The 27175-nt window shown below is 50.2% G+C and overlaps 1 protein-coding gene across 1 annotated transcript in view; it reads right to left on the reverse strand.

Annotated features, from left to right (window-relative positions):
- Window positions 1–6320: 6320 nt before the first annotated feature.
- LOC140918085 (testis-expressed protein 2-like) overlaps window positions 6321–27175 on the reverse strand; it is a 40691-nt gene continuing 19836 nt past the window's right edge. The window contains exons 3-12 of the mRNA XM_073361731.1: window positions 23890–24090; window positions 23163–23490; window positions 21611–21852; window positions 19552–19698; window positions 17953–18052; window positions 15258–15390; window positions 9995–10132; window positions 9110–9322; window positions 8546–8666; window positions 6321–7386 (exon numbers count right to left, since the gene is read on the reverse strand). Of these exons, the coding sequence (XP_073217832.1) occupies window positions 7261–7386; window positions 8546–8666; window positions 9110–9322; window positions 9995–10132; window positions 15258–15390; window positions 17953–18052; window positions 19552–19698; window positions 21611–21852; window positions 23163–23490; window positions 23890–24090 (1749 nt within the window). The 3' untranslated portion in view covers window positions 6321–7260. The remainder of the gene's footprint in view (window positions 7387–8545; window positions 8667–9109; window positions 9323–9994; window positions 10133–15257; window positions 15391–17952; window positions 18053–19551; window positions 19699–21610; window positions 21853–23162; window positions 23491–23889; window positions 24091–27175) is intronic.

The following is a 27175-nucleotide window of genomic DNA, read 5'->3' on the forward strand; positions in this document are numbered from 1 at the left end:
ACAACCCCTAGATCCTGCCCTCTAATTCTTTCGTGCTGTCTAGGGAATGGCCATTGGCACTCTGAGATACAAGGCATCAGTTGTGCACTACCCTTGCTGGCAGTGCAAGGAGAAGCCGTTTTCCCCTGGCTGTTCCCAGAAATGAGATGACCGCGCAGCTCCACGCAGGGCTCTTTACAGTGGGCATAATAAGCCTGCTCTGGGATTCATTAGCTAACTGCCCCTTTTTAAAGTCAATCGAAGTTTTGCTATCGACTTCCATGGAGGGAGGCTTGGGCCCAAAGCCTGCCCTCAGGTCACCAAGTTCTCCCATCTTTCCTGCTATACTGGGCACAGCCAGGAGTGGGAGGAATCCTCCTGCAAGCTGCAGAAGAAGCATGTCAGAGGCACTCCTGCTCTACCGGGAGCACCAGCTGGGGGATTTTATCTGCAACTGAGATACTGCCTTTGCTTTTTCACTCCCAGGTGAGACCCCAGCTGACCAGGCTTCCCCTTCCTCCTCAGTGCCTGTTGGCTGGCATCTGTTTCAGGAGAGGAAAAGAAGAGCTGGCACAGATGAATCCTATAAGGCCTGGAAAAGCTGGGCATGTCAGCAAGGCTGGTTCTGCCCTGCCTCGTTTGGGCAGGATGATTGCATCTTTCATAGATTCCTAGGGCAGAAGGATGGAAGGGTCAGACAAGGTATTGGAGAGGATTTTTACTGTGACTGATTCACTAGTATCAGTCACAGTCTGCTTCTGGCTACACTGATCTGTGAATCCAGAGTGACTCCACTGACCTCACTGGAGCTACTCCAGATTTACACTGCTGTATCCAAGAGCAGAACTTGGCTCAGCATGATCATATGCATCATGGCTTATGTATGTGACCAAGGACAAAATGCAGACTGGGTGGAAGTGAGTACACTTCCTATAACTTCAGTGGAATGCATATTCACGCATTCCAAGGCCTGAAGGGACCATTGTGACCATCTAGTCTGACCTCCTGGGTAACCCAGGCCAGAGAACTGCCCCACAATCATTCCTAGAGCAGATCTTTTAGAAGAACATCTAATCTTGATTGAAAAATTGCCAGTGATGGAGACTCCCCCACTACCGTTGGTAAGGTATTCAATGATTTAATTACCCTCACTGGTAAAACTTTACACCTTATTTCCAGTCTGGATTTGTCTTGCTTCAACTTCCAGAAAAAAGGGTCCAACAAGGAGGGGATACTTTTTTTTGGAAGTTGAAATTAGATGAATTCCTTGAAGAACCTGCTTTTCCTGGACAGCAGCAGTGGAGAGTAAGAAGTTCCCCAGGAAGCCTTGTCCCCAGCTCCAGACACACTTGCCCAGTGCTACTCGGTGCTGGTTAGGCCTCAGCTGGAAGACTGTCCAGTTTGGGTCACCAAGGTATAGAAAGGAGGTGGAGAAACTGGAAAGGAGCCAGAGGCAAGCGACCAAGATGATCAAAGGGGTGGAATGCAGCCATATGAGCAAAGGCTGAAGGAAGAGGGTGTGTTTAGTTTAAAAAGAGGAGATTAAGGGGGGATATGAAAGCGGTCTTCAGATACTTGAAAGGCTGCCACAAAAAGGATGGAGAAAAGTTGTTCTCTCTTGCCACAGCGGGCAGGACAAGAGGCAAAGGGTTCAAACTACAGCACAGCTAAGTTAGATTAAATCTCAGGAAAAACTCCCTAACTGTAAGAACAGTCGGCCAATGGAGCAGACGCCTTGGGTGGTCGTGGAAGCTCCTTCACTGGAGGTTTTCAAAAGGAGGCTGGACAGCATCTGTCTGGAATGTTTAGACCCAACAAATCCTGCATCTTGGCAGGGGGTTAGGCTAGATGGTCCCTTCTAACCCCATGGGTCTATGAGCTACTCATCCCTGGATCTCAAGGTGGTGGTGGGGGAAGTATCCATTGTACAAATCGGGAGATGGGGGAGTTAGAAGGGGCTCAGGATTGTGCCAGTTGCAGAAGGAGGGGGAGGCTCCCATTGGTACTGATTGGGAGGGTAAGAGAGATGTCCTTTCATGCAGGACTAGTCTAAAGAGATTTGTGCTCACATGCCTCAGGAGGGAGATGGGGGGAGGGCTCTGGCTCCGGCTCCCTCCTGCACTGTCGCTAGCTGACATTTTACCCAGCTGATTACAAGGGAAGACAGGCAGGAACTTTGCTGCTGCAGGGGCTCATGAGGATGCAGCTTTGTCCATCTGCGTTGCTGCTTGTCACAGGCCTTTGCTGGGGGAGATGAGAAGTGAACGTGGCTGGGACGGCATCATCACCTGTCACAAATCGTTACAGAGCCCCAAGTCGGGCTGGCACCCAGTTAGAACAGAACAAAATGAGCAGAGAACAGGAGAGGAGACTGGCTCGTTATTCTCCGAAAAGGACGCTGAGCAATCAAAAATCTCTCCCTTGTGTTTGAATGACAGGTGTCCACCCTAGCGTGGCCCCTCAGAGCCATGATCATAAATTTATAGATTCCAAGGCCAGAAGGGATCATTATGATCATCTAGTCTGACCTTCTGTAGAACACAGACCAGAGACTTCCCCCAAATAATTCCTAGAGCAGATCTTCTAGAAAAACATCTGATCTTGATTTAAAAATTGTCAGTGATGGAGAATCCCCCACAATCCTGGGTAAATTGTTCCCATGGTTAATTACTCTCACCATTACAAATTTACACTTTATTTCCAGTCTGAATGGTGTGAGGTTAGGCCACCATTTGAACTCTGTGATACTAGCATGGGAAGAGAGAAGATAGCCCTGGATCTGTTCAGAGGACTTCAGCCCACTTCACAAAGTCGTCAGTAATATTTCGTGACCACTCCATAAAAGGTAGGAAAAAATATTATTTTTACAGATGAGCAAACCCAGGTATATAGATTGGAGAGTTGGGAAATAGCCAAAGCTGGGAAGAGTTTGTAAACTAAGGGCTGGGGGGAAAGCCGACAGGTTTGGAGGACCATGTGGGGACCTCAGACAGACACATCCCTTGGTGGTGGTGGGGGGTGTTGAGATTTATTAAAGGGGATACTCTATATCTTAGTAAGGAGGAGAGGATAGAAGTTGGTAAAGTACAGGTAGGAATGGAAGAGAAACAGTCAAATAAAAAAGAATCCCATTCAATTACATCACATGAAGGCAGACAACTAAATATTGACATATTTTATAAGTGCTTGTATACCAATGCAAGAAATCTAAATAATATAATGGGTGAATTTGAGTGCCTGGCATTAAAGGAGGATATTGATACAATAAGCATAACAGAAACTTGGTGGAACAATAATAATCAATGGGACACAGTAAAACCAGGTTACAAAATATAGAGGAATGACTGAGCAGGTTGTGCTGGGGGGGAGTGGCACTATATGAAACAAAGCATAGAGTCAAACACAGTAAAATCCTAAATAAATCAGACAATACCACAGCATCTCTATGGATAGAAAGTCTATGCGTGAACAGTAAGAGCATAGCGGTAGGAATTTACTACTGACCACATGACTAAGATGGTGATGCTGACTGAAATACCTGGGAAGATTACAGAAGCTACAAAAACAGAAAATCCAATAATAATGGGGGATTTCAACTATGCCCCTATTGACTGGGAACATGTCACCTCACAACGGGATGCGGAGGTAAAATTTCTAGACAGCATTAATGACTGCTTCTTGGAGCAGCTAGCTCTGGACCCCACAAGGGGAGAGGCAATTCTTGATTTAGTCCTAAGTGGTGCACAGGATCTGGTCTAAGAGGTGAATATAACTGAACCGACTGGTAATAGTGACCCTAATGTAATTAAATTTAACTTCATGGGCAGGGGGAGTAATACCAAAGAAACCCACCACAGTAGCATTTTACTTCAAAAAGAGCAACTACACAAAAACTAGGAGGCGAGTTACATGAAAATGAAAAAGAACATGAGTGAAATGCCTGCAAGCTGCATGGAAACTTTTGGAAAACCACCGTAATAGAGGTTCAAACAATAGGTCTTCAAGTTAAAAAATAGTAAGACCACCAAAAAAGGGCCACCGTGGCTAAGCAACACAGTAAAAGAGGCGGTTAGAGGCAAGAAGACAGGGTTTCAAAAGTGGAAGTCAAACCCTACTGAGGAAAATAGCAAGGAACATAAATTCTGACAAGTCCAGTGTAAAAGTATAATTAGGCAGGCCAAAAAAGAATTTGATGAGCAATTAGCCAAAGACTGGAAAACTAACAGCAATTTAAGTACATCAGAAGTAGGAAGGCTGCCAAACAATCAGTGGTTCCACAGGATGATCGAGGTGCTAACGGAGCTCTCAGGGAAAAAAAGGTCATTGCAGAGAAACAAAAATGAATTATTTGCATTGGTCTTCACTGCAAAGGATGTGAGGAAGATTCCCACACCTAATCCAGTCTTTTTAGGTGAGAAATCTGAAAACCTGTCCCTGACTGAGGTGTCAATGGAGGCGGTTTTGGAATAAATTGATCAATTCAATAGTGATTCACCAGGACCAGATGGGATTCACCTAGGAGTTCTGAAGGAACTCGTTTGTGAAATTGCAAAACTACTAACTGCTACGGAACCTATTGTTTAAATTAGCCTCTGTAACATTGATTTTTAAAAAGGGCCCCAAAGGCAATCCTGACATTTACAGGCCAGTAAGCCTAACTTCAGTACCAAGCAAATAAAGAACAGAATTTATCATTCACATAGATGAACATGACATACACAGTGTGTTGGGGAAGAGTCAACATGGCTTTTGTAAAGGGAAATCTTAGAAAAGAGACAACTAAGGAGGTATAGCCCCTTCGCATAACACAAGAACCAGGAGTCACCCAATGAAATTAATAGGCAGCAGGTTTAAAACAAACACAAGGGAGTACTTCACACAATGCAGAATCAACCTATAGAACTTATTGCCAGGGAATGCTGTGAAAGTCAAAAGTATAATTGGGTTCAAAAATAAGTTCTTGGAGGACAGGTCCATCAATGACTATTCGCCAAGATGGTCAGAGACACAACCCCATGCTCTGGGTGTCCCTAAACCTCCACCTACCAGAAGCTGGGACTGGACAACAGGGGATGGATAACTCAATAAATTGCCCTGTTCTATTCACTCCCTCTGAAGCATCTGGCAATGGCCACTGTTGGAAGATGAGCTACTGGGCTAGATGGACCATGGATAGTTAGTTCTACATCCTGGTCTTTAGTGAGTGGTTGCAAAGAAAAACCACACTGAAATGGCAATATAGAGGTGAAGCACAATAAATATAACTGGAAAACAACAACAAACACATCCCAGGCTGAATCCCTGGTGGATGAATGCAAACTTTATTGCTTAAGTTGGGCTCTTCTCTTACACATCCACCCAGTCTGCAAAGCCCCTTGTTTTAACAGGGTGCCATGATGTTACTTGACAGAATCTATTACTTTTATTGCATGGAGGATCAAATGGTCCCACTTCGTACCTCATGCTGTAGTCCAGATGGGCGCCTTTCATCCTTGTCCCGTACAGGGCTGGTCCTCTTGGTGTTTTCAGATGCTTGTGGCATTGCTGGCGGCTGAGACGCGTCTCTCCTGAAACGCGCCACAGCGAGGAAGCCCAGAGCAAACTAAAATGCCGGTAGGAGACTACTTCTCTCTGTCTTGTTCACTGCAAGGCAGAGGGGGCCAGCTTCAGTGGGGCACAGGCCTCGTGCAGAGGGGCTCAATACCAAGGGAGCCCAGGTTTCTCCTGCTAATGGCCCCATCAGGGGTCACTCCTGGGGCAGAAGGGAATCGGGGCGCAACGTCTGTGAGCGTCAGTGAGGACAAGGGCAGGCCAGGGAAGCTGTGCCAGCTGGAGAGTTAATCCCTTAATGCCCGGCAGTGGTGTCACATGGCTGGTGCCCTGCAAAGCTTGACAGACACCACTCGATCCCCCTCTGACCTCTGCTCCACCGGCTTCCCGATCCCCGCCTCCTCTGCCGGCTGGCTCGCTCCAGCCCTCCATTTTGGGGCTCCCCCAGGCCAGGGGTGGGAGAAGAGGGCTGTTGCTGTCTCCTCCCCTGCTTTTGACCCATTAGAGGTGCTGCCACGAGCCCTGACCTGCACAGGGCCTCGTGCCCAGGCATTCCCACGGCCTCCTGCGTTCCCCGGCACAGGGTGCACTGCCTGGGTGAAGGGCATTAGCTGAGGAAGGGCTGGACCCGGGCAGCTGACAATGCTGCCTCCCTTTTTGTCTACAAACCGCTCTCTCTCTCTCTGGGGCTCATAGGACTTCCCCTCCACTCCCTTCCCTCACGTACTGAGCGCTCCCCCCCCCCTTAGGTATTGGGAGGTTCACCCCCGCATCCCTACCCTCTGCCCCAACTTCGCCTGCTGAAAAACTCAGTGGATTTTGACATGTGACTATTTCAGCCCCTCCCTGCACCCGTACTGCCTGGTTACCATCAATGGCTGCTTTCCCCAGTCTCCCCCTTCAACTAAACCCCTGCGACAGCCATTGGCTGGCCAGGAGCAGGGTTCTGCATCCCTGCCTGTACCTCCTATGTGCTCTACCCCAGGCTGATGGGCACATGGTCCTCCCTTCCCCAGGGCTGGGGCTGTCAGAGCCAGGTAACCTCACTGTTATGTGTCCAATCTGTGTGGATGCCGTAGGGATACCCACAATTCCATTCAGCCTTCTGGGTGGTGGTGAGACTCAGAGTACAATAAAACACTTGTAGGGGCAATGAGGGTTATGGGTGTTTCGTCTGTGTTTCAGTTCATTTCCTGCCTGCAGTTTTCCTGGCAGACCCGGCTGCCCATTTAAAGGGTGTCCAGTGCTGATGCAATAAGCTTGGGCCATTTCTGATCGCAACGTCTGATTAACACTCCTTGGACTTCAGGCAACCCCCTCCCACCCCGGGTTTCTTGCACCCCCCTTTGTAAAGCAGACAGTGCTGAGCAAGTTCCTGCCCCGGCTGGCACAGAAAATGCCCATCTGGCCACAAGGGAGTTGTATTAATCCAGAGGAACCTGGTGGTGATGGATGAGCCACCTGGAGTTTTGTATGCTTGGGTGACTCCAACTTGCTCCTCCCCTGGGGGTGTATGTTTCTGTCCTTAATGTTCTGCATCATATTTGAAGAAAAGGCTCCTTTGCTGAGCTGGGGGATGCTGAAGACAAGATGGAGAGATGAACTCGGAGACTTCAGATCAGCATCTTGGCTCCTGTGTGGCGACCAGTGGCCTGGCCCAGGTTAGCTGGGCATCTCAGCAAATCCTCCAGAGTTCTGCCAAGTGTCTTGACCCAGCCAGTGGGTCACTCTTCAGAGCCGCTTCTGGCTATCCGCTGGAAGGTCCTTGAACGGCCCCTCCATGGAGGGCTGGGGTTCCAAGCCGGAGTGCATGATGGGAATGATGAGATCATCCATGTTTGGCATCACTAAAATTTTCTGAAAAAGGGAAATTGGACAAAATTAAAACCATGGCATTAAAAAAACCTTCAGAGGGACAAAGCTGGGATCTCTAAAGGGCTGATTGGTACCTGTTGCTACTGTCCCACTGCGGCTTAGAACCTGGGATCCAGCTTATGATCAGCAGAGGTGGAATGGAGTGGTTAATGCATATGTGCAGTTCTACTTGCTGGACGCAGCCCTCCCCGGTTTAGAAGGGCTTTTTCCCCCTGCCTAGTGGCTAAAGATCAATAAGAGCTGTAACCCAATGGAGCATCTCCTTCAGCTCACTGGGCAGAAGCCTGTTTTCGGATCAGTAGGTCCTGTTTCCCATGGCAGCAGATGTACATGACCATAGATCTGGCAAGACAAGAAGACGTGGCTTTTCCTTGCTGTGGTTGGCCATTCTTAGAGTCAGGGTTGCGTACTGCTCAGGAAACTGGCCACAAGGAGTTCTTAAACCCTCTGCCCTTCCTAGCTGGTTAAGAAGACACTAAAATCCTAGCAGATCACGCTGGTGCAGGGGGCTTTGGGAACTTGCAGCAGATCTTTCCACCTAGGACTTGCCAATGGTCTCTGACCAGAAGCCTAAGAATAAAAGGTAGATAGATAACAGGTCTAACAAGGGACACAAAAGAGAGAATAACTTAAAGCATGTAGCACCTTCAAACTCTTGGAGATGCCTCTAGGAGCTGAACTTGGCTGAATCTCTTTGGGATGAGAATCAGCTGGTCGGCTCAGGAGCCAAGGCTGTCTCACCAGTGCCTTCTGGTTTTAGCTGGGTGGGGAATCCTATGAGAGCAGCTGCTCCTGGAGCACTTCATTGGTTTGAATCAAACCTCTAAAAAGTTTAAATCATGTTTCTCAACTTTCCAAAGAGGCCCGAGTCCAGTTCGGTTTTGGTTCTCTCCAGATTGGCCTGAACCAAAACTTGGGCCCGAACACCACTGAATTTGGAGATGCCCAAACTCTATCTCCTTCTTTAAATGAATCAAAACCCTGGATCTAAACACTGCCCAAAACTTGAGGTTTGCAACATCTGGCCCCAGAGTTTGCAGGCCCATCTTTACATTGTTTAGGTCCCAGTTGTCCCATCCTTGGTTCTGATCCATCCCCAGTGCACTCATCATTTCTCTCCCAGTGCTCTGGGAGTAGGTACCTGGAATTCATGCTGCAGCTTTCTCTCAATCCATTCCGTGACATGGATGAAGGTGACTTCCCGCTCGCCCAACTTCGGGTGGACTTTCAGCTCCAGCTGGGGAGGGATTCGGAAGCTGTACCTGGAGGGGGAAGGAAGGAAGCAGAGACCATCACAAACTCCTTGTGCCCCTGCACACGTGGCCTGGGGAGCACAGTCTCTGTGGCCTATACAGCTGTTGGCATCTGCTGACATTGCCAGTGAAAAGGCCAGTTTGAGACACTTGTCCATTAGGATGTGGGCTGAGACCCACTGAACAACCATCAGACTGCAAGAGATTTTGGTCACTAGCACTACCTGGTGCTGGATTTGGATCCATGACCTAGATGGGAAAAGTGTGACATGGCTGGCCCAATCCCCCGAGCAATCTAGTCCTTGTTTTGGGAGAATATTTCTGCCCATGTTGAGTTCCCTAATCCTAAATTTCAGGCCGAAACTCCCTGACCATGTTCCACTAAGCTCTGGGAAGTAGAAGCCGGGCTACGCGGCAAATCACCGCGTGGTGGGACACAAGGACGCTCCTACCAGATTCGGTCTGTCGGGGGTGGAGGAATGTTCACAGCCAGGGTCCCGGCCAGCTCCTGGACCTCCACAGTCAGCAGCAGCGGCGTGTTGGACACCTCCTCGATCTTCTTCTTGATGAACTCGTTTTCAGCGGCCTTCTGGAAGTACTTGGACTTGGCGATCTTATCCACGAAGCGCAGGATCTTGCGGCTAGTGCTGTTGCCGCCCCCATGGCTAAGCAGGGGGAAGAGGGGAGTCAGCGTCAGCCTGCAAAAGGGGGCTGCTCCAAGGCAGGAGCTAAGCTGGGGCCTCACCTCACTTGGTCCCCACCCCATTCATCCTGGGGGCACCTCTCGCTCCCTGTCAACCCCCCCATCCCCGCAGTCTGTGACTCCGCGACATTCCTCCAGCAGGAACAGGCCACCCTTCTCCTTGGCTCCCAGGCCATGGAAATCCATCCAGCAGGAGGTGCTGGAGGTGTGAGCCTCACACGCTCCTACGACTCTTCTCCTTCCTGATGAAGCTATTAGGGAAATCTTAAGAGACAATAACGTGCTTTTGCAGGGTGTCGGACTCAATGATCTAGCCAGCCAGCAGTCCCGTGCTCATTGTGGGGTGTCTAGGGGCTGTGATCCCGAATGGCTCCCCACAGGCAGGGCTAGCTGAGGAGCCCCTCTTCTGAGAGGGGGTTGTTTGACTGGGATGCGGGAAACCGGGGTCCTGACTCTGCCATGGCTTCATTGGGGGGTCTTGGGCAAGTCACTTACCCACTCTGTGCCTCAGTTTCCCCATCTGTGAAATGGGAACGATGAACGTGACCTCCTTTTTAAAGTGCCTTGAGATCTACTGAGGGAAAGTGCTATAGCTGGATTAGGGATTATTATTATTTTATTAGTAATTATTTACCCTTCAGCAGGAGGGGGGACGATCCTCTCTCCCAGGGCTCCAGAAGGCTCTGCTGCAAGGACGTCTTCCTCGTCGGAGGAGCCGGCGCTGGAGGACTCTGCATCGCTGTCTGCCAGCAGGATCACCCGAGGCTTCGCCCTGCAAGCAGAGAGGGAGGAGGTGAGTCCCAGTGGGGGGTCCTTGTGCTGTGGTACCCGCAGGCTGCACGGGCCCTGACCGCCAGCCAAGCCTTTACCCACGGCTCTTTGTGTTAGCCCCCAACATGCCGGCGCTCTCTCTGGTGTCAGACGGACAGATGCCAGCAGCAAAGGCTTTTGGGGCTAATGGCACGGAAGCTAGTGCAGCCTCATGGCCCGGGCGTCTTCCCTCTAGCTCTGCAGCATGGGCCAGGTGCTTGGGAAGAGGTGCTGGTGGCAGGGACACACAGCAGGGTCACGTCTGTTTGTTATACTAGGATGAACATGGATGCAGCAGGGTGGCCTGGCCCTTTAAAGGCTACAGGCCCGGGACAGCCTGTTATCATTTTGAACCCAGACCCAAGGCGTGGTGGGACCTACAGTTCCCAGGACCATGGGGAATTGTAGGTCATTCTAGCCAAGCATGCTGGGAGGAGGAAACAGGATATAAGCAGATGTCTGACTCTTCCCCCCTAGGACAGAGAAGAGAGCAGGACATAGCAAGGTTTGCAGGTATGTGGGGGGTGGGGTGTGTGCGTGCGTGGATTTCTCTGTAGAAAGAAATATCTTGGAGGGCTTGCAGGCTTCTCTGCAAAGGGAAACAGAGAGAGAGGTCTTATCGTTCCCTGTAGACTGGCAGGAATCCTGGAGAAAGTGGGGGAGCAACTTGGGATTTGGACACTGGCCTGCAGGGGAGATTGGGTGGGGAGTGTGTGTTCTTTCTTTGGATCTGATTTGTCTGTTGGTTTTCCTGCAGATTCCTGCGAGACAGAGCAGGGAGTGACTGGAACAGGGTGGTCTGGTGACCCAGGCAGACTGGGGGAGACTTCATTTGGACTCTCCTTACCCCAGCATGGGAGGAGTTTAATTTAGCTGTAGGATTATATTAAACTAAGAGCAAGAGGGAGAGGGGAAACTGAGGCAATGGCCATGTCTGACAGAGGAGAGGTAAGAACCTGCTACAATGGGCTCTTCTGAGTCAGTTTCTAAGGTGAGGGGGGTTAGTGGGACTTGACAGGTCCCTGGAGCTTGAAGCAGAAGGTGGGACTTTCCAAGCTGCTATTAGGGGTGAGAGTTTGGAGATGGATGCCCAGCCAGGTCCCATTAAAGGGGGTCTGAAACTCTTCCCTGTGCTTTCTAAATGCAGGAGAGTCTGGGCAGCTGGCTGGCTTGGGGACTCCAGAGCCATCTCCCATGCAGGCTGCCCCAGCTGGGTTGATCTCACAGGAGTTCTTCAAGGTGCTCGCTGGGTTTGCCAGTAGATGGTGACCCCAGCTGAGGCCAAACGGATCATCCTGGCATCGTGCCTTGATCTCTCTTATTGCACGGCTTGTGCTGATAGTTGGGGCATGATCAATACCCACCCTGCTGCCCCCGAGCTGTGAAGTTCAATGTAACACTCACCCCTTTCCCTGCAGGCAGCATTGTTCTCTATTTAAGTCCTTTACCAAGGGATCTCGGCTTTAACTCCTCTTTAAGAAGAAATGCCTGGTGACACTGACTTACATGCAGTGTCAGGCTGGGGAGGAGTTTGCAGGGGGAATGCAGCCTGCCAGCCTAGTGTCCCCCCTAGAGCAGTACTGGGGGAGGCAAAGGGAAGGCCACTCCCTTCCGGAGCACATTGTTAAAATGCGGCTAATTAAGGAGGCTTGTCGCTACCTTTCCTGTGTCAGATCGATCCCATCTCCTTGCCAGGGCAGAGCGGTTCTGCGAGGTGAGGGATTTGGAGTGGTAGGGGGAATGCACGTGTTGTAATCCAAGCCACGTAGAGTCATCTTGGTTCTGAGGTATCAGAAATTCAGTGAAGCAAAGAGCTTTGGCTCCAGTTGCAGAAAGATTTAATGCACCGCTGAGCGTGACGTTAAAGCTTTCATCGAGCTGCTTTCTCTCCATTCCCCTAACGTGTTTTCTCCATTCATCCAGCCTCGGTCTCTCTTCTGTCACTCCCCTCCCTGCGGCTGGTGCAAGAGCCTTCTCCTCTGCAGCACCTGCCAAGTGGAACAGCCTCCCTGGATCCCTCTGGCTCCTCATCACTCTCCATCCCCTTTCAAATCACAGGTGAAAACGTATGAGGCCTAGCTGAGCCCCAGTGTAAGCGGGTGCACATCCAGGAATTTCACTGTGGGAGCTGAGCCAGGGCTGAATTTGGCCTGGTCTTCTCACCTTTGCTGTATCTCGCGAGAGACAGAACCTCTGAATCTCTCTCCTTGTGCTATTTGCGATTTATCTCCATAAAGCACTATGGGGATGTGCACGCCCTGCTGGGATGTACCGCTTTCCAGTATCCCCACCTGCAAAAGCTGCAACAAAGCAGGAGTGACCGGCCTTAAAGTCAAATGCTACCCCTGGATCCTTAAAACGCAGCCCCTGGCCACCTCCTGCCTGTGCAAAGCCAATCAGCTGCCGGGCCTTAGCACAAGGGGGTCCTGGTCTATGACATTTACATCTATTATTTACAAGATGAGCAAGAATTCACTGGTTCCTTTCCTCCTAGGAAATGTAAAAGCAAGGGCAAGCACAGGGTCTGCTGCTGAAGGATGCTGGGTACTGGATCCTGGGTACTGGGTACCACTGGAGTCCATAACCTGGACCACTGGGTACTGGGTACCACTGGAGTCCATAACCTCACTGGTTATGGACTCAGTGGTGTGGAGGGCTCGCAGCATAGCAGCCACACTTAGTAAGGCCAGGCCTCCCTTTAACTTGCTCAGGGAGTCGCTATCTTGCATCCTGGGGCCGAATGAGAGGATGTTTGTCCTGATCAATGCACCTCTCGCTGCAGTTCTCCCTAGCAGGCAGAGGGAGTGGGGAGTCAGGTGGATAATTCTCTAGGCGAGCCATGCACACCACAGTGTCTCCATAGCAGAAGCAGGTGCTCGAGTGGCAGGCCGAGCCCCGAGCCCCAGCTCACATTCTGGCCCGGAATGGCTCCATTAAAAAATCAGAGCAACTAATGATCTGTCAGCAAATGTACGGCCGAACAAAGCGGAGTGCTCCAGGATCAGGGGTGACAATCTGGCCTCATCAGACATCAGCTGCTAATTGACAGTAAGTGGCATGAGCCCCGGTCATTCCTGAGTCAGCTAGACATGTGCTAAGTAACAACACAGGCAGTTTCTCCAAAAGGCAGGAGAAAACCCAGTCCCGTAACTTGTAAATAAGCCAATGAGGGGCCAGCAATTTGTACAAGTATTTCAACAACAGACTCTTCCAATAGTGCTAACTACATCCCAGCAGATCACTCTCTGATGAATAGGTGAAGGTTTGCAACACGCTCGGAGAAGGATGGGCCATGTGCATGTGATTAGTAGGATTCATTGCACTATCATTACAAGCAGTTGACAGCCTTGTTCACGGCTGGTAAAGTACAGCAAAAGGCCAGGCTAGTGCAAGTTTCCTCCATTCCATTGTCTCAGAGACAAGACCATGTAAGTGGGCTACAGCAGATCCAGTTCCTGAGCTTAACCAGCCCTTGGCTTCTCAGCTGGCTTCATTGTGAACACAAGTCCACCAGGAGCTAGACCAAGAACCACCATCTTATTTCATATACTTCCAGATGGTAAGAAGAGCACTAGCAACCTTGAGTTGCATTTGAACCCAAGAGGGAGAGGCCAGAGAAGAGAAGACTGAGGGGGGACATGATAACAGTTATCAAGTACATAAAAGGTTGTCACAAGGAAGAGAGAGGAAAAAATGTTCTTCTTAATCTCTGAGGCTAGGACAAGAAGCAATGGGCTTAAATTGCACCAAGGGAGGTTTAGGTTGGACATTAGGAGAAACTTAGTAACTGTCAGGGTGGTTAGGCACTGGAATAAATTGCCCAGGGAGGTTGTGGAATCTCCATCATTGGGGATTTTTAAGAGTAGGTTGGACAAACACCTGTCAGGGATGGTTTAGATAATACTTAGTCCTGCCATGAGTGCAGGGGACTGGACTAGATGACCTCTTGAGGTCCCTTCCAGTCCTATGATTCTATGACATTTGTCCCCCTGACCCAGTGAAGCAGACTTCTTTTTGAAGAGCAGGACGCAGAATGGAGCAACAGCCTCGTTCCTCCTATGCTTGTCTTTCCCCTGCTCTTTACGTTATCTGGAGTAACTTAGAATTCATCCACTTCTGGGCTGTCCCCTCTCCTCGCCTAAAGCTGGTCATGTTAAGAAAGGTTTAACTTTCCAGCCCATCTGTGCTTTCAACAGGGCCCAGGTAAATGGAGAATGAGGCCAGGGGCTCTGTGCCCAGGGGCAGGGTGGGAATAATACCAGGCCATGAGAACATTCACAGCTCCAGACAGAACGTTTTGTCCTGATTTAAAAAAAAAACCAAAGTGGCACGTGGGGAGGGGGAAGATTTTTGTTTTGATCACCAATAAAATGATTAGAGATTAGTACAAGTCCGGAATGTGGCTGTCAGCTAACTCGGAGCACAAGCTGGTCATGACAAACAAGCCACAAGCAAGTGCTTCTTATCTTTTTATTTTATTAATGACTCTTTCCTAGAACTAACTTCCCAGCTGTCTCCATCCTGCTCAGACAAATGGCAATATTCAGCACAGATGGCCTGATAAAACCCTCCAAATGGAGTTGATTTATTTTCATTCGACTTATTTCTTCTGCCCCAGCTGGATGATATGTGACTCTGGACGGCCTCCACTATCAGACACCTTGTCCCATTGCTCTGCAACAGTCAAGCTCTTCTAAGATGCTGCTTCAGATCAAGACTGACCAGGTTCCTTCTGATTAAAGCACAGAGTTAAATCCATTTGGCCTGTGTCACCCGGCAGGGAGGCGGGCTGTTGATGTGCAGCTATGCCGCCCGCAGAGCCCTGTGAGGTGCCCTTCAGACCCATGATTTTGCAGACCTCACTGAATTATAAAGCCCTTTCTGTTCAGTGTAGAGACAGAACAATGCAGCGTCCTGGATGCCTTGAATTAATACACAAAGGCTTCATACTCACGTCCAGACTCAATGCTCCTACCGAGCACGGCTACAGAACCGACTACCTTCTCCTGGAGGAATGGTTGGACCAGGGTTTCTCCCACCCTGATGTCGCAGGAGTGAAGGGCCCAGTAATGCTTTAGTGACCTTACCCTTCCCCACCAGCAGCCGTCTGCCCACTCTCCTCCGCCGATGCCTCTTTCCCCAGCTTGCACAAGTTCATCTTCGTCTCCAGTGTCATCTGTAGGGAGCCGTTGTAGATGACTTCGACGTCCACCCAAAGCCCTGCAGAGAGGACAGGATGCAGGTGACGCATGGTCCCATGAATCTGTGGTGTCTGGGAGGATGCTAGGTGCCTGCTACAAAGCCTGATTTGAGAGCTGGTATCGCATAGGCAGTACCGGTGTCCCCACACTGACTCACTCCTTATTTCTGACCGGGCTGGACCACCTTTTGGGAGGAGAGGGAAGCTCAGCATCTATCTATCCAGCCTTCCCTCCCTCAGCCCCGTCGTGCCTGCCTCCTGGTTCGTGACTCATTATGTCCCTTGACTGCTCTGCTGAGTTCCCCTGTGGGAACTGGGCTCCGGTCACTGACCTCTCTCACGCAGGCCCCTGAAGAGCCACCGGAGGATAACAGCCTTTAGTCACGACTCTGGATGCGAACAGGTGACACAGAGTCTCGAACCACTGGAATCTGTGGAATTTACCCCGTTCAATCAACCACCCTGGCCTGGTAGCAGCTTCCTTGCTTCTTCCATCATAGAGGAAGGCTGCTCTGGCGGCAAAGCCCTAGGCTGAGAGGCAGGAGGTGCTGGGTTCAATTCCTAGCTTAGCCACTGTCTCCTGGGGTGAGTCACTGAATCTCTCTGGGCCCCACCTGTGAAATGGGGGTGAAAACAATTGCTTTCTCCCACCTTCTGCATGAGTGCGTGCGTGTTTCTGTGTGTGCACGAGCACATATAACCTCTAGCTTTGTGGGAACCCAATCCCGGTTGAGGCCTTTATCCCGGCATTAATAATGCAGGATCCCTGTTCCACACATTGGGAAACGCAGCAGGTTCTTGTGCCGCCCAGAGCAAGGACTCCACTGCACTGCACTGGCTTCTGGCTGCACAGAGCAATTATTACTGTGCCGGGTCGGCCGCTGGCAACAGGAAGATGGCTTTGTTTGAAGGCTCAGCATGGCCCCTTTATTTCCCCCTCCTCTGTCCCCTTTACACTGGGAGTGTGGGTGGCGGATCGCGCATTCCCAAGCGGGCTGAGAGAGAGCTGGGCCGTGAATGTTTTGAGCCCCTGCGTGCTCTCCCCTGCTTTATCGGAGACTGCACAGCTGGAATGGAGACTGAGGCGCTGGTGGGAGATCTGGAGGGATGCGAGGGGACGTGCGTGAGGGAGAGGGGGATAAACACTCGCTTGATTGCTCCACGAGGAGGAGTCCCTGGCAAACTGTGTGTGGGGATGAAATATTAATCCAGCATCTCCCATTGAATGAGCTCCTAGGGGGGATGACCTTTCTGAGAGGGGGATGACTGGAGACATGGGAGGGTTAACATGCTGCCACAGCTGGGTTGTGGGATGCCTGGGACAGAGAAAGACAGGCGCCACTGTCTAGGGGATCCAGCGGCATCTGCCCCAAATGCTCCCCATTTGGGGGAAGGGTTTGTGACCTTCCCATAAGACCTTGTTCCAAGTGGTGCTTCACTGCGAGTGGCTAACCCCTCTGCTACCCTCAGGCTGGGTGCCACGTGACTCTCCAAATGGACCAAAGTGGGTGTGGGCGTGGAAGCACTGGCTGTGGTGCCCGAAGGGTTAATCTGGTTTAATTCCCGCGCCCTGCCTGTCTTTCTTCACACCCGGCCCCTCCCCATGCTCCCTCCTCTACTCCAAGCCTTCTCTTTCCCTGTCCCTAGAGTCCTGGACTCTAGAGTCCTGGACTCTTCTGCCACTTGACATGCTTCTTCCTTTCCCCTAGGAGGCTGCCAACTTGCCATTCCCCCAGGGCTGCCCTGGGATGACACCTAGCAGCGTTGACAACTGCCCTTCCCCATCCTCCCACTGCAATGGCCCCCGCAGGGAAGGGGCCAAATGCAGGGGGTTGGTTTTGGGTGTGTTTTACTTGCCCCGTTTTCCATCATGGCGAGGGGCTCTCACTGTCCAGGGGGGGGCGGGTTCCTAGTGTATAGCACCCCCAGTTATACCCCTCCAGTTCAGAGTGGCCCCCATTTGTAGCTGTCTCAGTTTGGTTCGAATGCCCACTTTGGGTTTTCTTTTGTCAGTCAATTAATGATGGAGGAAGGTTCTGGATCGACAGTGCTGGAGATCAGAGGCCAGAGCACAGGGAAGCCCTGGGCAGCAACAGTGCAAGCTTTTCCCTTACAGCCCCATCAACGTGTCACCGCCCTGACCCGGAGGGATCCCTCCTAGGAGTGACAGCAGAGGTCAGTCTCCGTGGAATACTGAACTGTAGGATAATCTGGTTGTGGGTGCATTAGCAATGCCATAGGGCCAGATCCAAAGCTCACGGAAGTCAAGGTAAAGCTCCCATTGATTGAATGGTCTTTGGATGAGGCAGGCAGGGCCATCACTGTGGTGAAACCAAGCTCGTCTCAAAGAGTTGCCACCAAGTGACTTCTACAGACTTGTTGCTCTAAAATGATCTTTGTCCGTGGCCGATGGGCACAAAGCCTGGTCAGTTTTCACGGGGGTGCTTTAATCTTCCCAAAACATGTTTAAAAAAAAAAAAAGTCTTGAACCCAGTTCCTACGTTAATGCAACGTGATGGGGCTAAGGCCTGGTGCGAATGCACTGAATGGGTGGGTGTGGGGGATGCTGTTGGGACCCTTACCTCGGTTATCGATGATCGGACTGGAGGCACTGAGAACGAGGGGGATGGATGTCCCCATGTCCAGCTCGGTGAGTGTGAGCTCATTCATAAAGTACGGGAGCTAGGTTGGAGTGAGAACAAACAAGACCGATTAAACCCAATCTCCTTCCAAGCAGATGCAGAAGGGAAGCTGCTTATCATTAATCAGAAATCAGAAACGAGGCTACTGGGCTGTTTAAAGAGGCTCTGGCCTCGACAAAGCGGTCAAAGTAGGATGAGCATTATTCCAGCTGTAAAAATGAGAGCTGGGTAAGATCTACTGGGTCCATCCCCCAAAGCCCAATGCAGGATTGTTTTTGATAACAGTTGGTTTCTGTAGGTGTTGTAACTGTTACATTTTTCTGCGTCCCAAACAATTCTCCACACAAACTGTGCTCCAATCTAGCTTTTTTTTTAAATTATTATTTTAAAGCCACCTCTGTCTCACAGGAATAGACTTGCTGGATCCCTGGGGTTAAATTTTTAATTAAAAATGTCATTAAAACTGGACAACTCATAATCCAGTGAAGAACAGACCTGGGGGAGGGCAGAGTAGAGAAGCCTTTAAGAGAAGGGCTCCCCAGAATGTCTGAACTTGTACCCCAGCTAATACATGCTGCTTGTCTACTAAGGGCTCCCTGCTCCATCCTTGCTGGCTTAATGGGTGGAGCATAAGCATCTCCAAGCACTGGAGTGCTCATGGAAGGTCCAGTATGAGGCCCCTCCCAAAACCAATCTACTTGAAACCCTTTCTAACTGGTTTCAGATGGGCACATTTCCCAACATGCTTTGTCCCTGCCGTGGAGGGAGGCCCTCTGGGGGATGGGGGGGAGAGGAGATTACCTTCTCTATAGCCCAATTTATCCTTGGCTCTCTCAGCAAGGAGGCCAGCAAAGCAGCCCATTGTGCTAAAGGCTTTTGTGGTATGGATGCCTGTCCCACTAAGAACTGATCAGCTTGTGCCCAAAGGCAACCAGAGCCAGCAGCAAAGGGCTCTCCGTCACTGCTGTCCCAGGCTGAGTTTGAATAAGTGCTTCCCAACTGCGCTGTTAATTCATAGACTATAAAGCCATAAGGGGCCACTGGGATCATCTTGTCTGACCTTCTGCGTAGCACTGCCCTGAATTGATGTGAGCTAGCGTGTGTCTTTGAGAAAAGCATCCAATCTTGATTTTAAAAGAGTCCAAAAATGAGTTCCTCCTTCCCTAATAAACCCTTTAACTTTAATGATGAACCTGGGTTGTAAGTTTTCCCACCAGTGAAAGATTTGAGAAAGCTGGGCACATGAATCACCAGTTCACAGAGCATCAGTTAAGTCTTTGGTCCATATGTCAGGCTTGACTGCATGTATAACTTGACTGCCAAATCCTGTTCCCATCAAAGTCAGTGGCAGAACTCCACTGACTTCCATGAAGGACTTGGTCCATATGGTCCTAAAGGCAACTTGATGGATGCATCACAACGCTCTGAAAAATACCAGAGCCTGGACTTTCCCTTCAAGTCCCATTCCCCAGCCAATGAGACAGGTGGAACACCATGAGGTCCTTCTTCAAGGGAAAGCAAGGATCCATAGCGTCTCACCTTGATTTTGCTTAACTTCTTCTGGATCTTGTTTGACACTTGGTCCATCCAATATTTCTCCCTCAGGAAGTCCCAGAAGATTCGCCCAACCAGTGCATTCATCCAAGCCATGGACAGTTCACTGCTGCCATTCATGTCCCTGAGGAACTTAAAAAAGAGCGAGCGAGCGAGAAATAAGAATGGCCACGTATATGCTACAGAATGAATGAGACCCACAAACGCCAAAGGGTAATGTAAGTATCAGATCAAATTAGTGTACAGTAATATCCTTGACACTCACATACTATATTTAGAAAAGACTATATATATATATATAAAAACGTATCCCCAAAAGACCTGATCCCCAGGGCCGCAGCATGGAAGGTACAGAGCAATGAGGAAACCAGCTGTAGTAACTAAATATACTGTACATGTGAGAGGGACATAACTATAGGCTCAGGCATGTAGTGTGGTCTAGTGGTTACAGTAGGGGAGTGGGCAGAGAAGAGGCTTGGAATCAAGTCCCATCTTGGCCTCTCTGTATCTCAGTTTCCCCATCTATAAAACAGTGAGGAGGGAGATGAGATTCACGCACTTTTCTAAATCACAGTATAAGGAAAAGGATGGTGAGGATGATGATAACTTGCAGGTGCTTCCCATTTACAATAATGAGATCATGGGCTGAATAAACTCTGAGACTGAAGGCCCAGGTGCTTCTGGCAAATACCCAAACTGGAAATCTGGCCGAAAGGTGTGATCTCACTACACTTCCAACCCAAAGAGGCTCACAGAAGCATCGAGACTTTCAGGTGCTTCTCTGAACAGCCCTGCCAAATCTTATGGGGTTTGCCTGTCAAGGGACAGGTCCCAGACTCTGATTCATTATTGCTATTAGAAAAGGAGGACTTGTGGCACCTTAGAGACTAACAAATTTATCTGAGCTTAAGCTTTCGTGAGCTGCAGCTCACTTCATCAGATGCATTCATCAGAAGTGAGCTGTAGCTCACAAAAGCTTATGCTCAAATAAATTGGTTAGTCTCTAAGGTGCCACAAGTCCTCCTGTTCTTTTTGCGGATACAGACTAACACGGCTGCTACTCTGCAACCTATTATTGCCATTGTTTATTAGTTGTATTCTCATAGCGTCTAGGAGTCCAAGATATTCACATAGGTCAGCTCTTCAGTTTCTGTAGAGACATGAAAGACATGGTTTTCCCTGACAGGGAATGTGCTGTTGCTCACGTCCTTCTGCTTACACCTGAGACAGGATCTGCATTCATTCTTTCTTTCCTATTAATAGCTGAAAGTCTCAGAGAAGAAAATACCATGAGACAATGAAATGGGATTCCAAGAAACCCTTGAGCCAATAAGGAAAAGCTAACAGAATCCATGTGTCCCATCAAAGGACCGCACTGCTCTCAAGGCTTGAAGTTAATGGGAAAAGAGAGTGATAGATCAACAGAGACTGTCCTGAAGTCAATGAACCCGAAGGCTCTGCCTTATTTTTCAGTGGGTCAAAAATATCCTTCCAAGAATGCAGCCTGTGATGGAGGAATGGGTAACATGTATAAGACAGGGACATTCTGAAGTGTCTGGAATGATAATTGATTCACAATTAGCAGAAATTAATGTCTCTGGTGACTAAGTTGCCATAACATGACTCATTCTTTTTCAGGTACTTTATGAGTCTTTGAGATGATGCTGTGGTCCCAGTTATAAAGCAGGTATTAACTGAAACACTGGTACTGATCTACCCAGCTCTTGAGAACACATCCCCCAAGAATTTACGGGGTAAGAGCCATTTCTATTAACCCCCTGTTAGTTCTTTAGAAATGTTGCCTTTGTTTAAAGCATTGTCAGGACGTGCAAATGCGGAGAGGTCCTCGAGTGGTTGTGGAATTTGGCCATATGTTGGATGTCATATTGACACAGATAGCTTGGGAGATTCTAGTTCCAGGCTAGAGGGCCTAGAAAGGATCAAGTGATCTGAGGGGCATGGAAAAATCTTTTGTGAGAATTCATGTGTCTGTTTCTCTAAGCATCTGGATTTCTTGCCAGACTATGCCGTTAGCTCCACTCACCTCTTGGGGGGTTGGGCTGCCCATGGCGCTGTGACAAGGGCTCTGGAGGTGGCTGGTGCCCGTTTCTGGCTGGACTAACTGGGACATGTAAGTGCTGTAATCTAGAAGAATCTTCTCCCGGAGGGTCCCAGCTAGATCCTTGGGTCTGAACAACGAAGGGACGTCTTCTGTGCTTCCCCAGCTGATGCCACTGCTGCAGATGCCCTTTCCTGAAGGGCTGGAGAGCTGGTTCGGACCGAAACCTGGGAAACAGAAACAAATGGAGCTAGTGCTCTGGCTGCGTTCAGCTGAGATGAGTGGAGAAAGGAGCGTGGCAAGCAAATGGCATACCGCAAAGCCAGACGGATGGACGGACAGACCCATCAACACTGAGGGTAGGTCTACACTTCAAGCTGGGGGAGGTTTTCCCGGCTGGAGGAGACGGACTCCCGCTCGTGTGCTGTAAGCTGAGTGAAGCTTGGCGGGGCGAGCAGCGGGAGGGGTCAGCGTCTCAGATGGGTACATACTCAGGGCAGCTAGCCCCCTCTCACCGCCATGGCTACGCTCTCTGTATAGCACACCAGCTTGATCAGAGCTAGTGCAGAGATGTCTCCTCAAGCTGGGAATCGCCCCACCCCCAAAGCTTAGACACACTCTGAGATACAATTGTGCATCTAGGAAAGGAAGGCGTCTTTCCCTGCCCAGGAGGAAGATGCAGAATGCCTGAGCAGTGATAATCAGATTTTTCTATTCAACTTCAAAGCATTTGCCACACTTCAGCCAGTTAATCCTCATAACCCCCCTGTAAGGGCAAGGGGTATAATTAGTTTCATTGCACAGACAGAGAAACCGAGGCACAGATTGGTGCAGCGACTCGCCCAAAGCCACAACAGGAGTTGGAGCCAGGTTTAGAATTCAGAAGTTCCTGGTTCCTAGTCTGTTGCTCAGGCCACCAGACCATGCCCCCGTCCCAATCACCGATGCAATACACTGTGGGCACTCTGCATATCTCTGCAGGTGAGTGAGGCCTTGGCTGGCACATCCAGCTGTTTTCAGCACCCTTTGCTGCATCTCAGTTGGGGATAGTTGTTTCTGGAGCTGAGCGAGCTTTGCCATCATGGACAACGAATCCGGATTGCAGCCCACCGAGCTGAATCAGCGTCTGAAGCTAGTTGTTATTTATCTCAATGTAAGGACTCTTACTCAGAGTTTTACTGGTTGCCATGAATATTGAGATTTTAAAAGCCTGGTACCTTCCAATAAACCTGCCATGGAGAATGCCAGCAAATCTGTTGCTAAAGAGTTGCTGAAAATGCTTTTAGGCTGGGGCATGGTTGAAGCTGATCGGTCCATCTACCACCAGATAGCCCCCTCTGTCTTTCTCCGGATTTAGTGCTCGCACAATTGGACTCAACTCCTTTGACTTTAGTGGGATTATACCTGTTTACCCCCATGGTGGATTTAGCCCACAGCAAGCAGATATAAAGCCCATGGCTATAGAAGTGACCTCCTCCATTGGATTATCTGTATTTGCCTAAATGCAAAAGAGGCCACCATGGGTTGAATGTTTTACCGAATTTGCCTTCGCCCCAGCTGGCACTCTGCACCTCGTGACAGTCCCGTTGGGAGGCTGTCATAAGATGTTGGAACCACTCTTCTTTGTCCCTTCCTGTTCTTCCAAAGAGGTAGAGGGTCCTTTCCCGGAGGTCCCCTGGAGGCTTCAGGGGGACGTCCTGGCCTGGTGTCCGAGTCATTTTCAGGCTTTCATCTCTTGGGAGGTCCGTGTCATGCTCATTTGAGCTTCTGAAATTCTGGTCCTCTTGGTCTGGAAACAGAATGCAGATGGGATATTTCTTGTTCCACATCCTTTTTCGGGCCAGGCCCGGTGGGAAGAGAAAAACCTGCAATACCAACAAATGCTGTCAGGCAGGGAGACTATGCCACGGGGACACCAAGCCGTGTAGCCTGGTGGGACAGGGGAGATAATCACATGGTGCATCCAGCCACGGGGACTCTCTTTAATGGAGGCAAAGTGAAGGAAGAGCAATGGCTTGGCTATGAAGAGTCCCAAGGGCCAAAATGGTCCAGCTGGGGTGAGAAGGACTTACCAAATGTTCTCACTGAAGGCCAAAGCTCATCCATGATGTGGCAGGATGAAGTCCAGCATTAGGCCTGTACCACCCAGCCCCAATAGGACGAGTTCAGATTCAAGGCTACAGCCGCCTGTCTTGGCTCACTTTAAACTAGATGCTTTCAGCTATTCTGTGGGGACTGTTTTATCTCCTCTGGCGGAGCCCTACCTGGGCATTGCTCATGTTGTAGTACCGATGGCTGACAAAGGCCACGTCGAGGGTTTCTTCTTCGAAGGCGGCTCGGCGTGGGACATTGTTCTTGGGGTAGGAGAGCTTCATGGCGGTGCCTTCCAGCGTCACAAACACTGAGTGAGTGAGCGACGGGTGGTAGATCTCCGGGTCGTAGAAATACATCTCATTCATCCAGCTCTGGAAGGGAAAGTCTGCATGAGATTACGTCTTGCAGCCATGTCCAGCTAGTGAGTTTACTGTGGGACCAGCTGTGGTATGTGCTCCTTGCTGCCTACAGTGTGACGGGGATTGTTGTGTGAGCCGGTCGCTTGCACTTGGGAAGGGACCGGGAAGGGCAGTGTGAGAGCCTGAGTGAGTGTCTGATTGGCTGCTAGCCTGCAGGGGGCGGGCAGTAGGGTGTCTGTTTGTTTGCGACAGGGAAGCCTGGCTGTTTAAAAATAGCCAGAGCTTCGCGAACCAGCTGAGCGGCGGAGAACCAGCTGAGCCGCGGGGACAGCAGAGCAGCACACAGCAGGAGTTTGCCTGGGAGTTCGCCTGGAGGGAGCCCAGTGAGGCTTACGTCGTGCAAACTGCTCTGAGGAAGCTCATAGTAGGAAGGTGATATGGAAGGGGGGGGTTCAGCTGTTGTGACCTGCACTGGATGTGCCATGTTTGTCTTTCTTCCACAGGACAGAAGCGACTTTGTCTGTACAAAGTGCAAGCTGGTCTCCATATTGGAAGAGAAGATTGAAGGTCTGGAGCAACAGATAACAACCCTGCGTTGCATACGGGAAACTGAGGATTTCCTGGACGAAACTCAGGATAGGCTTCTAGGGGCACAAAGCTCTACAGATATAGAGCAGGTTGCACAGAGGAGCCAAGAGACCAGTGAAGAAGCTTGGCAACATGTGACCTCCAGAAGAGGTAAGCGGAATGTCCGGGTTCCAGTAACACAGACACAGGTAACTAACCGCTTTCAGGTTCTCTCCACAGGTATCGTTGCGGAGAGTGGACCAGATGATATGTCTGGGGCGAGAAAGCAGAAGGAGACTCCGCTGGTTGGAAGGCATGAGATGCGCTGTCCTGAGGTTGGGGGTTCCACGACCACCACCCCCAAGAGGAGAAGGCGGGTGGTGGTGGTCGGGGACTCTCTCCTCCGGGGGACTGAGTCATCTATCTGCCGCCCTGACCGGGAAAACCGAGAAGTCTGCTGCTTGCCAGGGGCTAAGATTCGTGATGTGACGGAGAGACTGCCGAGACTCATCAAGCCCTTGGATCGCTACCCCTTCCTGCTTCTCCACGTGGGCACCAATGATACTGCCAAGAATGACCTTGAGCGGATCACTGCGGACTATGTGGCTCTAGGAAGAAGAATAAAGGAGTTGGAGGCGCAAGTGGTGTTCTCGTCCATCCTCCCCGTGGAAGGAAAAGGCCTAGGTAGGGAGCGTCGAATCGTGGAAGTCAACGAATGGCTACGCAGATGGTGTCGGAGAGAAGGCTTTGGTTTCTTTGACCATGGGATGGTGTTCCATGAAGGAGGAGTGCTGGGTAGAGACGGGCTCCATCTTACGAAGAGAGGGAAGAGCATCTTTGCCAGCAGGCTGGCTAACCTAGTGAGGAGGGCTTTAAACTAGGTTCACCGGGGGAAGGAGACCAAAGCCCTGAGGTAAGTGGGAAAGCGGGATACCGGGAGGAAGCACAGGCAGGAATGTCTGTGAGGGGAGGGCTCCTGCCTCATACTGGCAATGAGGGGCGATCAACAGGTTATCTCAAGTGCTTATATACAAATGCACAAAGCCTTGGAAACAAGCAGGGAGAACTGGAGGTCCTGGTGATGTCAAGGAACTATGACGTGATCGGAATAACAGAGACTTGGTGGGATAACTCATATGACTGGAGTACTGTCATGGATGGTTATAAACTGTTCAGGAAGGACAGGCAGGGCAGAAAAGGTGGGGGAGTAGCACTGTATGTAAGGGAGCAGTATGACTGCTCAGAGCTCCGGTACGAAACTGCAGAAAAACCTGAGTGTCTCTGGATTAAGTTTAGAAGTGTGTGCAACAAGAGTGATGTAGTGGTGGGAGTCTGCTATAGACCACCGGACCAGGGGGATGAGGTGGATGAGGCTTTCTTCCGGCAGCTCACGGAAGCTACTAGATCGCATGCCCTGATTCTCATGGGTGACTTTAATTTTCCTGATATCTGCTGGGAGAGCAATACAGCGGTGCATAGACAATCCAGGAAGTTTTTGGAAAGCGTAGGGGACAATTTCCTGGCGCAAGTGCTAGAGGAGCCAACTAGGGGGGGTGCTTTTCTTGACCTGCTGCTCACAAACCGGGTAGAATTAGTGGGGGAAGCAAAAGTGGATGGGAATCTGGGAGGCAGTGACCATGAGTTGGTTGAGTTCAGGATCCTGACGCAGGGAACAAAGGTAAGCAGCAGGATACGGACCCTGGACTTCAGGAAAGCAGACTTCGACTCCCTCAGGGAACGGATGGCCAGGATCCCCTGGGGGACTAACTTGAAGGGGAAAGGAGTCCAGGAGAGCTGGCTGTATTTCAAGGAATCCCTGTTGAGGTTACAGGGACAAACCATCCCGATGAGTCGAAAGAATAGTAAATATGGCAGGCGACCAACTTGGCTTAATGGTGAAATCCTAGCGGATCTTAAACATAAAAAAGAAGCTTACAAGAAGTGGAAGGTTGGACATATGACCAGGGAAGAGTATAAAAATATTGCTCGGGCATGTAGGAATGTTATCAGGAGGGCCAAATCGCACCTGGAGCTGCAGCTAGCCAGAGATGTCAAGAGTAACAAGAAGGGTTTCTTCAGGTATGTTGGCAACAAGAAGAAAGCCAAGGAATGTGTGGGCCCCTTACTGAATGAGGGAGGCAACCTAGTGACAGAGGATGTGGAAAAAGCTAATGTACTCAATGCTTTTTTTGCCTCTGTTTTCACTAACAAGGTCAGCTCCCAGACTGCTGCGCTGGGCATCACAAAATGCGGAAGAGATGGCCAGCCCTCTGTGGAGATAGAGGCGGTTAGGGACTATTTAGAAAAGCTGGACGTGCACAAGTCCATGGGGCCGGACGAGTTGCATCCGAGAGTGCTGAAGGAATTGGCGGCTGTGATTGCAGAGCCACTGGCCATTATCTTTGAAAACTCGTGGCGAACCGGGGAAGTCCCGGATGACTGGAAAAAGGCTAATGTAGTGCCCATCTTTAAAAAAGGGAAGAAGGAAGATCCTGGGAACTACAGGCCAGTCAGCCTCACCTCAGTCCCT

The sequence above is a fragment of the Lepidochelys kempii genome, chromosome 10 (genome assembly GCF_965140265.1).
Source record: "Lepidochelys kempii isolate rLepKem1 chromosome 10, rLepKem1.hap2, whole genome shotgun sequence".
Lineage (NCBI taxonomy): Eukaryota > Metazoa > Chordata > Testudines > Cheloniidae > Lepidochelys > Lepidochelys kempii.